This window comes from Theropithecus gelada, chromosome 9 (assembly GCF_003255815.1).
Source record: "Theropithecus gelada isolate Dixy chromosome 9, Tgel_1.0, whole genome shotgun sequence".
Lineage (NCBI taxonomy): Eukaryota > Metazoa > Chordata > Mammalia > Primates > Cercopithecidae > Theropithecus > Theropithecus gelada.
Genome location: NC_037677.1, coordinates 21169303 through 21180133, shown reverse-complemented (window position 1 = coordinate 21180133; position 10831 = coordinate 21169303). Strand labels below are relative to the sequence as shown.

Genomic DNA, 10831 nt, shown 5'->3' with positions numbered 1-10831 from the left:
GTCTGTCTGGGCTTTATTGATCCCCTGGCTGGCAGCTCGAGGCGGGCACGCTAAGGGGGTGGGGGGCGAAGGCTGAACGCAGACCTCAGCGCTGGGCCGCCTCGTCCAGGTTCCGACCCGAACCCTCTTCCGCCATCTGCACAGGCCGGAGCGTCGTCACTCGCCCCTGGGGGCTCCAGAAAATGCAGTGCGGCCGGGGAGGACCACCACGCAGCCCCCCTGCGTGTTTTGGGGGGCACCCAAAAGAAGCTCCGGGCTGGGGGACGCTGACCGCCCGAGACTGAGCCGTCAGGGTCTCGGAGGCGGGTTCCCGAGCGGGTCCCGGGGCTGGGCTCCCCCGGAGCCTCGCGAAGGTCATGGACGCGCAGGCCTCCGCAAGGGGGAGCGCGGGAGACGGCAGCGCCCCAGCCGGGCGCCCCAGACGCCGGCGCCGCTCGGAGCCGCCGGGCAGGTCCCTCCGCGCTCGCGTCTGGGCCCGCCCCTAGCTGCGGGGTGGATTGACAGGAGCCCGGCGGCCAATCGGACGCCGCGGGGCGGGGCGAGGCGGGGCCGCCCGGGCTGGCTCCCCGCGCGGGGCGCTATTTACGGCGCGGAGCCGGCGGGACCTGGGCTGGCGCGGGCGGGAGCTGCGGTGGATCCGCTAGCGCTCTGGGGAGCCCCTGCCCTCTTCGCGGAGAGTGGCTGCTAGCGGGGACTGAAGGCCGGGAGCCCACCCTGGCCCGCGTCGGTGCCCGGGGCTAGCGTGCAGCCCTAGAGTCGAGTGGGGCAAGGGAGCCGGTGGCCGCCGAGGCGGGACCGGGAAACTTTTCTGGGCTCCTGGGCGCGCCCTGTAGCCGCGCTCCATGCTCTGGCCGCGGCCCGAACCCCAGCCCCGCCGCTGACGGCGCCCGCAGCTCCGGGCAGGGCCCATGCCCTGCGCGCTCCGGGGGTAGTAGGCTGCCGCCGAGCCCGGGCTCCGGGAGCCGGCGGGGGCGCCGCGGCTGTGCGGGGCGTCAATGGATCGCCACTCCAGCTACATCTTCATCTGGCTGCAGCTGGAGCTCTGCGCCATGGCCGTGCTGCTCACCAAAGGTGGGTGCCGGGGGCGCAAGAGCCCGGGGTCCCGTACCCGTCGCGGGGCTTTGGAGCCCGCTGCAGAGGCTTTGTTAGCGGTGGGCGAGGCTCCCTCCCGCGCCGGAGCCGCAGGTCGCGACAAGTTACTGTGTTCTTAGAAGTCGCGGCGGTGGCCTGGCGCGTGGATGCGGACTCCGATCTCAGGGCAGTCGATAATCAGAGGGTCCTCTTGGCTCTGCCTGCGGGGAGTGGCGCGTTTGCAGCCCAGCGGGGAGCGAGGCCGGAGTCTCGGCTCGACGCCGCCGCCTCCTCACCCTGGGGGCCCGGACGACCGGGAGGAATCGCAGACCCCGGCCCGTAGCTGCCGCTTGCCCGCAGCGTGTCTGTGTGAGTGCCTCAGGATGTATTTCTGTGCGTGTGTCTCTGAGCCTCAGTATCTCTGAAAGCATTTGTGTCTCTCTGAGTGTTGTGTCACTGAATGTGTGTTTGAACCTTTGTATCACTCAGTGTATCTCTGTCTGAGTATGTCTCTGAATTTATCTCTGAATGCATTTCTGTGTCTCTGAGTCTTTGTGTCTCTGAATGTGTCTGAGTCTCTGTATTTCTCAATGTATCTCTGTGACCCTGAGTGTCTTTCTGAATGCATTTCTATGTCTGTCTCTAAGTGTCTTTGTATCTCTGAATGTGTATCTGAGTCTCTGTGTGTGTCTCTGCGTAAGTCTCTCTGAGTGTGTGCGAGCGAGTGTTTGGGTTTCCCTGGGAGTTAAGGTGTCCGAGGTGTGCAGGAGTGTGTGTTGTGTTGCTTTTCAGTAGCCAGGAGGAGTAGGCTCTGTCAGCGTCTCATTTCCTACTCACCTCATATTTTACAAACAAGACCAAAAAAAAAAAAAAAAAAAAAAAGGCAAAGGCAGCGGGTCAGTTCCTTCTTTCCTCTGCAGGCTTTCACCTTTTAGATAGAAATAACCCGAACTTCCTCTGAATTTCAAGGTTCCCCTCACCTCCCTGCTATGAAATCTACCTACTGTTCTGTGAACAGATAATTTTTTTTAAGTAGGAAGCACTGTTTAGCCTTTGCAGCCCCCTACTTCTAATTGCTATGTAGCAGGCATGAGGTTAAAGCATAAGTTAGCCCAGCGAGGATGATGTGCTACAGTATTTATTTATTTTGGAAGGAAGGGTGTAATTAACCCTAAATAACAGCCCTTACAGCTTGCAGAGGGGAGCCTCCTGGCCCTATCAAAGGCGGGCAGAACAGGGAGGGACTGAGGCTGACATGAAGTCACAGATACCGAAACTATGTGCCTGATAATGATATAATTAGGGGATCAGAGATTTCTGACGGCTGCGGACTTCAAAAGCTTTAAAAGAAGCCAGCAGTCTCTCCTGTAGCCATCTTGACTAAAGCAGACATTTTTGTTTAATCACTACATACAGTAACGAGAAGGGGGCAGAAACAGAAGGGCATTGTTCCACAGTTTCAAAATACCAGTCCCCTTTCTGGCCTTTTGCATGCCACAGGAAGAAACTATGAACGACAGAAATATAGTTTTAATACAGTGGTACAAAAGTCCATTCTCCTTGCTTAAAATGTGGCTCCAATTAAAAAAAAAAAAAGTAGTTAGAACTTTCCCAGTTACCTGTCAAAATTTTATTAGGCTGTTTTTAGGTCATTGAAAATACAGTATTTTAAATAGGCTCTCATAAACATTTAAGCAGCATTTTACTTGTATTCAGTCTTCCTTTTCTGTACAAGGTCTGAAACTAATAGGGTCAAAATGGGCTTTTAATCTGTTTTATTTATACTTTAAATCTGTATATGGAATTTGTCAAACTAGGAATATGTAGTCATCACCCCAGAAGACTGGTGAGCTTTATGTGGAAAATAAAGTGAGCTTGGAGCGAGGAGGAGAAAGAGCAGAGAAGTGATTCTGCAAAGCGAGGTTCTTGAAGCAGAGAAGGAACTTGGGCCCAACCTCAGGATGGCGAGTGCAGATTTAGGAGCGAGAACCCCAGCTTTGGACTGTTAGGGGTTGCTAAAGATCTGTGTTTAGTGGGCTGGTTTTTTTTAGAACCGAAGCACTGGCAGTGTCCGGTGAAAGCAGAGCATACCATACCGTGGTCTGGAATTTGGACAGATAATTAAATGAGACACCTTACTCGGCATCAGAGAGAGGGGGAAGAAGAAAGGTAAGGGTGGGAAGAGGTTTGTAAAACAGCAGATCCTGGTGTTTAATTTCAGAGTGGAGGTTTCGGATCTTCAGACGGGAAACTGGAAGAGGCTCGTGCATTAGTTCAGTTTACTTGCTGTGGCATGTGACAGCGACCAGGGTCCACTAGGTAGATATCGTATTAGTGATAACTTTAAGACCCAGATTATTTCAACTAGAAACTGATATTAAAGCCTCCAATCTTGCCCTGTGACAAAATGTGAACCGAGCCATGCAACTCACAAAATAAGTTTTTATAAAGGAAACTTTTAATCACTTCCTGTAGAAAATTTGAGGTTTCCTTAAGGATTTTTCATTCAACCAGCAGAGGATTTTCAGTTTCAATGTTTCCCCTTTTAGATCACATGTCAAATTACATGTAAAACTTGTGAGGAGGAGGAGGAGAAGTTAGCCTTGCAGTTTTATACTCCCCCCACCTTTTATGACTTTCCATTTGGGCTGAAAGAAATTGACTTTGGCAAGTAAACCACTAATTGTAAACTGCCTAGTTCCTGTTTTACAATATACTGACTAAAAGCTCCTCTGCATGAAAAGATCTTTATAGGCAAAAAGTTTGCCTTTTCTAGAGAGGTTGCAAATAGCTGCCTAGTTTCATAGTTTTAAAACCTCCTGACCTGGGCAATTTCTAGATTGTTGTGTTTCTAGTTAATAACTTTATAAGGTGTTAGCTAAAGCTCTTAACTCTTGGCACAGTCCTGTGGGATAGTAAACAATTCAGTAGTTCCGATCAAATATTTATACTGACAAAATCAAAAAGCCTAGCATTTTATGTTGTATGGTCATGTAGGGTTAAAATGAATAAATAACGTGATTTACGTTATGGTAGGAGAAATTATACTCATTACTATTTCCTTCAAAAAGCAAGTTTTTTTAAAATGACTCTCTAAACTCCTCAGAAACCTGCTATTGGGATTACTACATTGCCAAAAGTACATTTAACTGGATTGAAACTTACCTACTGGCTGCAGGGAAGGGCTTCTCCAGGCTCCATGGACTGGAGCCCTGAGCTTGGATGATCTAAAAGTTCCGTGCCTTTGAATATGGGATTTAGCAGCTGCCTAAATAGTTGCTTTATCTGGTTTCTGGAGCAGAGTTTGACGTGATCTCTCATTGTTTTCAGGTGAAATTCGATGCTACTGTGATGCTGCCCACTGTGTAGCCACTGGTTATATGTGTAAATCTGAGCTCAGTGCCTGCTTCTCTAGACTTCTTGATCCTCAGAACTCAAATTCCCCACTCACCCATGGCTGCCTGGACTCTCTTGCAAGCACGGCAGACATCTGCCAAGCCAAACAGGCCCGAAACCACTCTGGCACCACCATGCCCACATTGGAATGCTGTCATGAAGACATGTGCAATTACAGAGGGTTGCATGATGTTCTCTCTCCTCCCAAGGGTGAGGCCTCAGGTAGGTAGAAGCCGTTTCTAACCAGAATGCCTGCCTGATCTATAGACTTGTGACAGCCACGACTTCGTGTGTCTGCTATTGATTTTGTTGTTAATGTAATTAGAGACACCAGAGGGAGAAGCCTGGCTGGATACAAAGATGCATCTTGATTGAGTGGCTTTTATGTCTGCCTGAGCATTAGATGTCTGTCTACATAATAGGTTTTGCCTGTTTTTTCAACATTTTGAAGACATTAAAAGGCCATTACATCTCAGTAATGACAGTCTGTAAACAAATGCGTTTGTAAGCTTCTTTAGATAGTTTTGCAATGTTTTCTAAATATCGTTGATTTAATTGTAAGCTGCTTTTTAATGGAATTCCTGGATAAAATGAATTGATGATTATGAATATATCCCTAGGAGGAGTTAACATGGAGTTTGATCATTTTCTTTGTACTCCTTTAGGACAAGGAAACAGGTATCAGCATGATGGTAGCAGAAACCTTATCACCAAGGTGCAGGAGCTGACTTCTTCCAAAGAGTTGTGGTTCCGGGCCGCAGTCATTGCCGTGCCCATTGCTGGAGGGCTGATTTTAGTGTTGCTTATTATGTTGGCCCTGAGGATGCTTAGAAGTGAAAACAAGAGGCTGCAGGATCAGCGGCAACAGATGCTCTCCCGTTTGCACTACAGCTTTCACGGACACCATTCCAAAAAGGGGCAGGTTGCAAAGTTAGACTTGGAATGCATGGTGCCGGTCAGTGGGCACGAGAACTGCTGTCTGACCTGTGATAAAATGAGACAAGCAGACCTCAGCAATGATAAGATCCTCTCGCTCGTTCACTGGGGCATGTACAGTGGGCACGGGAAGCTGGAATTCGTATGACCGAGTCTTATCTGAACTACACTTCTTGAACGCTTGAAGGCCTTTTGAGTTCTGCTGGACAGGAGCACTTTATCTGAAGACAAACTCATTTAATCATCTTTGAGAGACAAAATGACCTCTGCAAACAGAATCTTGGATATTTCTTCTGAAGGATTATTTGCACAGACTTAAATACAGTCAAATGTGTTACTTTAAAATTATAGAAAGCAAAGAGAAGACTTTGTACACACTGTCACCAGGGTTATTTGCATCCAAGGGAGATGGAATTGAGTACCTAAATAAACAAAAATGTGCCCTATGTAAGCTTCTACATCTTGATTTATTGTAAAGATTTAAAAGAAATATATATATTTTGTCTGAAATTTAATAGTGTCTGCCATAAATTTAACTGGGAAGCGTGAGACAGTACATGTTAATTACACTAATGGCCATTTGCTGTTGCTCACTTGTTGTCAACTCCAGGATGTGGCTTGATTTTTTCTTTTTCTCTTTTCTTTTTTAAACAAGACCAAGATCTTGCTTATTCTTCCATGTGCCTGTGTAATCTTACAGTATGGAGTTTCTAAATGTATACTGACCGTCTTTTAGTGTCTTACCCACATTTCTGGTTATAGGATAATTCTAGTTCTAGCTTTCATCTAAGAAGGAGATCTGAAATTTGTGTGTACCAGGTCAGATGTGATTGATCAATTTCTAGAGTTGACTTAGCAAAGGTCATTTTGATCCAGGTGTTCTGGAATACCTTTTCCAGTGTGTCTACCTCCACCCAAAAAAGAAAAAAAACCCAACTAAACAAAACTTTTTTTTGTTCAGGTTAGTCACTGTCTCCTTTTACTGTTGATTAATTGGCCAGTTTATTTTGTCCTAAGCCAAATTGAGTATTTTGGCTCCCCAGTTAGCTGAACCCTACCGTACAACACTCTTAATTTTAAACCTTGCACTTCAACAGTGTGATGCTTTTTTTTTTTAACTTCCTCCTTAGAAAGGTTTTCTGTAGTGAACATGATATACCAGTTGATTTAAATAACTGCTACTAGGTTTCCTCCTCCCAAATGATCCTTTAGGGAACCAAATAGATACTGGCTTTTGCCAGTAACACAGCTAGGAAACAGTTTCCTCCTATAAGACTTTCGGTCCTGGTGACATTGCCCAGCCTGAATTTAAACGTATGACTTAGGCCGGGCGCGGTGGCTCAAGCCTGTAATCCCAGCACTTTGGGAGGCCGAGACGGGCGGATCACTAGGTCAGGAGATCGAGACCCTCCTGGCTAACACGGTGAAACCCCGTCTCTACTAAAAAATACAAAAAATTAGCTGGGCGAGGTGGCGGCGCCTGTAGTCCCAGCTACTCGGGAGGCTGAGGCAGGAGAATCGTGTGAACCCGGGAGGCGGAGCTTGCAGTGAGCTGAGATCCGGCCACTGCACCCCAACCTGGGTGACAGAGCGAGACTCCGTCTCAAAAAAAACAAAAAAACAAAACAAAACAAAACGTATGACTTATTTGTGTACTTCCCTTGCCCCCAGTGGATCTTTCTTATTTTAAATGTCAGAATAATATGCCATGGAGAGTATCTTCTCAATTCCTTTGTATATTTGAAATTTTTGCTTAAAAGTTAACCTGTAGGCCAGGTGTGGTGACTCACACCTGTAATCCTAGCACTTTGGGAGGCCAAGGCAGGTGGATCACAAGGTAAGGAGTTCGAGACCAGCCTGGCCAATATAGTGAAACCCCGTTTCTACTAAAAATACAAAAATTAGCTGGGCATGGTGGCGTGCATCTGTAGTCCCAGCTACTCGGGAGGCTTAGGCAGGAGAATTGCTTGAACCTGGGAGGTGGAGGTTGTGGTGAGCTGAGATTGTGCTACTGCACTCCAGTCTGGGAAACAGAGCTAGACTCGGTCTCAAAAAAATAAAAAACCTACAGCCTGCATATTTGAGTATGGGGGTTTTCTTTTATTAATATTAATTGACCACCTGCCCTAGAAAACTAGGCTGTGGAATAAACATTTTAATAAAAGCATTCATATAAAGCATAATAAAAGCATTGTCCCTTTTAAGATGAACAGCTCTTGCATGCATGCCTTATATTTTATAAAAGATGTTATTAAGCTTTATGTACGTCAGTTTTTGAGGAAGCCGAAGAATTGTTCGTTGAACCCAACCCTTCAAACCTGTCAAGAGAATTGATCAAAGTTGTTCGTTGGTGAAATTCCCACCCTCACCTCCACCTCTGGCTCTTGTTTTTTTGTTTTTTGTTTTTTTTTGAGTCTTACTGTCACCCAGGCTGGAGTCTGGTGGCGCCATCCATATCACTACAACCTCCACCCCCTTCCCCACACCTACCGCGTCCCGCCTCCGTCCCCCTGCAACAGTCAAGCAATTCTCCTGCCTCAGCCTCTGAAGCAGCTGGGATTATAGGCACCCACCACCATGCCCGGCTAATTTTTGTATTTTTAGTAGAGACAAGGTTTTCACCATATTGGCCAAGCTGGTCTCAAACTCCTGACCTCAAGTGATCCTCCTGCCTCAGCCTCCTAAAGCGCTGGGATTAAGGTGCGAGCCACTCTGCCCAGCCCCACTCTGGCTCTTGATCACATTATAGTAGTTCGTAGTTTGGAGATTAAAGGACTTCTTGCTCCTTGTACTTTCTCATTTCACACACGCCATTATGCAAGCTCCGCAATTCTTCAAGTGGCCAGTTTTTGTATCTGTTACGTGTAGTCGAAGTTTCTTTTCTCTGCTTGCCGTTATGAGGGCCTGTTCACCTCATATCTTCTAAGTACAGGTTAACTAGGAACTCCGCAATTCTTTAGGAGATAAAACAATGAAGGATTTAAAGTCATGTGCTTTGAAACACTTTGAAATCAGTGAACGCCTTCCTCCCAGAGAGGCCTATGTCGGGGCTGGTGTTACCACAAAGTTCATGGAGGATGCATGCACAGCCTCTCCACTTGATCTTGTGCCTTTGTTCTTCCTATTGTATATTCACGAGGCTGTTTACAGCTCCCTGTACTGTGGGGAGGTGGCACTGTGCCCACGGCCTCTCAGAGTTTTCTAGGGCTCAGCTTCTAGCCACATAATAGGCCAGCCCTGCCCCTTTTCCTAAAAAAAATCCTCTCCCTTTTGATACTCATTTAGTTTTTACACATGTCCTCACTGCCAGTCTTAAAGTCAGGCCCGCACATAAAGTCAGATCCGCCGCCTTATGAAAATATTGCCAGCAGCTCAACTTTGGATGTAACTAAAAACTACCTATAGATTTCACTTTTGCTTCCCTGTGAGAGTGTAGAAGTTGCCGGGAGCCAGAGATAAGGACTGAGATAAGGTCCAGGGTCTACCTGATTCAGTGATGTCAGAAATGGTGGTGGTGACTGGTTTGTCTGCGAGATGTTTACTGTTACTTTGAGGTGTCACAAGGCCAGGCTAACCAGGAACAACCCTTGCTTAATATTGTCATAGAACTCCCCCTAAAAGGAATATTCCTTTCTGGGTGGAAATTTGCCCGAACTAGAGACATGGGACCAAATTTGCCAAGATGATTTTGTATCGACAACTCCTTACATTCTACCACTGTTGAAAAAATTGATCTGTGCATGGTTGTGTCTTTTATGTTATTTTTTTTTCCTTTTATTTTGAATGGCTTAGAGGCTTCCTAGAAATTGACTGGTGTGTCTCTAATTTCTGCTGAACTGATTTTATTAAAAACACTGCACCACAGGGGGTTTGACCTTATAAAATACCAAACATGTCTGCTTTAGAAAATCACAAAGCTTTCCTCTGAAGGGCTTGTAAATCTGGTTTCAATATGGGTTGATTATAGGCTAAAAGCTTGAAAGCAGTGGCATCTAGTATCATGACTCGGGAACTGGCTCTTTTGGGGCCAGGATAGCTTTTTTTTCCCCTTACAACCTCTAATTGGTCCTCTTCTCTGCCTCTCAGCCCAAATGTCTTTAAACCTCTACAGCTGTGGGAACTCGGGCAAATTAGGTCAGTTCTTTGAATATTCAGTTTTGTTGCCTGTGGATTGGGGGCCATAGTAAAACCTTGTAGGATTATCGTGAAGAGACATTGTAGCTATTTTCATTAATATACACAACAGTCTTGTATGAACTGCCCCCACATAATATTCCTTAAAATCTGAGAACTTGTGCCCATTATTTGTACTGTACATTAAAATTACTTTTTAATATTTAAGATCTTTGCATACTTGAGACTTGCAGACCTGCCAGTCACCTGCAGGCAGGATTTAGCATTTTAAATATTCATTTTCAATGTATTATTTTTGGCCTCTCATGTCTATTAAATAGGTTCATTTGTAATTGTTTCCTTCTGGAATAATACAGATGGCTACTGATGAGAATGTTTTAATCATATAAACTTACTTCAACTTCTAGTTGTTGATAGAATGAAGTTCCCTTGGAGTTTCAGCTGCTCTGAATGGTCAATCCATTGAGAAAATCAATGGATTTGACAGGTAGCAGATAATGTGTCCATATTGTTTGCGTGGCTTATGTCGGAACTGGTACATTCTCAATAATTGATTCTCAATGCCACAATCAATTACAACCTGCCCCACAGGTGCTCCCAACAAAATACAAATACTTCCAGAACTAGTTTTTAGAACTTTGTGAATTTGGAAGTGGAGGAGCTAGTTAAAAATCATTTAATTACCCTGGATGAAATTAATTTAGTTACTCTGTGGGTCACAGTTATAATAAAAAAATTAAATGCTCCAGATACCAACATTTATAACAGAAAAATTGACTGCTCCAGATACCAACGGACTCCCCTTCCCTCTACCCAATTCATTCTGTCAATATGACTATCTGCTACCTTAAAAGCAGATTATTGATGTTTTTTTGGGAGTTAGAGATCCCATAGAATGACAAAAACTCTCAAATTTTGGCAACTCTTTATTTGGAGTACGGTTTACACTCGGGACATGTCCTTGTTAATCCGCTAACATTGCATCGTTTTGCAGCGTGGTGGTGTAATTCATTTGTCTGCCATTCCAGGAATTTGAGGATAGAATCAAGAAGGTGGCAGAGCTGAGATTAACCAGTTGGGGTTTACTTCTTCCAGCAAGGCAGCAGTTTTCCAAGGGATGTGCTTTTTTAGAGTTTCAAAGTATTTATTGCTAGGGAAGGTCTACCAGCCAAACTTCTGCAAACTTTTCCCATTCTTTGAATATGAAAAGGGTAACAGGAAAGGCATTGATAAGCAATCTGGGGAGATACCTTGGGTAAGCAGTGAGATAGTATCTCAAGGCATTTGTCATTCC

At 45.7% G+C, this 10831-nt stretch overlaps 1 protein-coding gene across 1 annotated transcript; it reads left to right on the top strand.

Moving 5' to 3' along the window:
- The first annotated feature begins 434 nt into the window (after positions 1–434).
- BAMBI (BMP and activin membrane bound inhibitor) lies at positions 435–6077 on the top strand. The gene is made up of 3 exons (XM_025397615.1): positions 435–1071; positions 4402–4689; positions 5133–6077. The coding sequence occupies exons 1-3, from the start codon at positions 996–998 to the stop codon at positions 5549–5551; spliced, it is 783 nt and encodes a 260-aa protein (XP_025253400.1). The 5' UTR covers positions 435–995; the 3' UTR covers positions 5552–6077.
- Positions 6078–10831: the final 4754 nt, after the last annotated feature.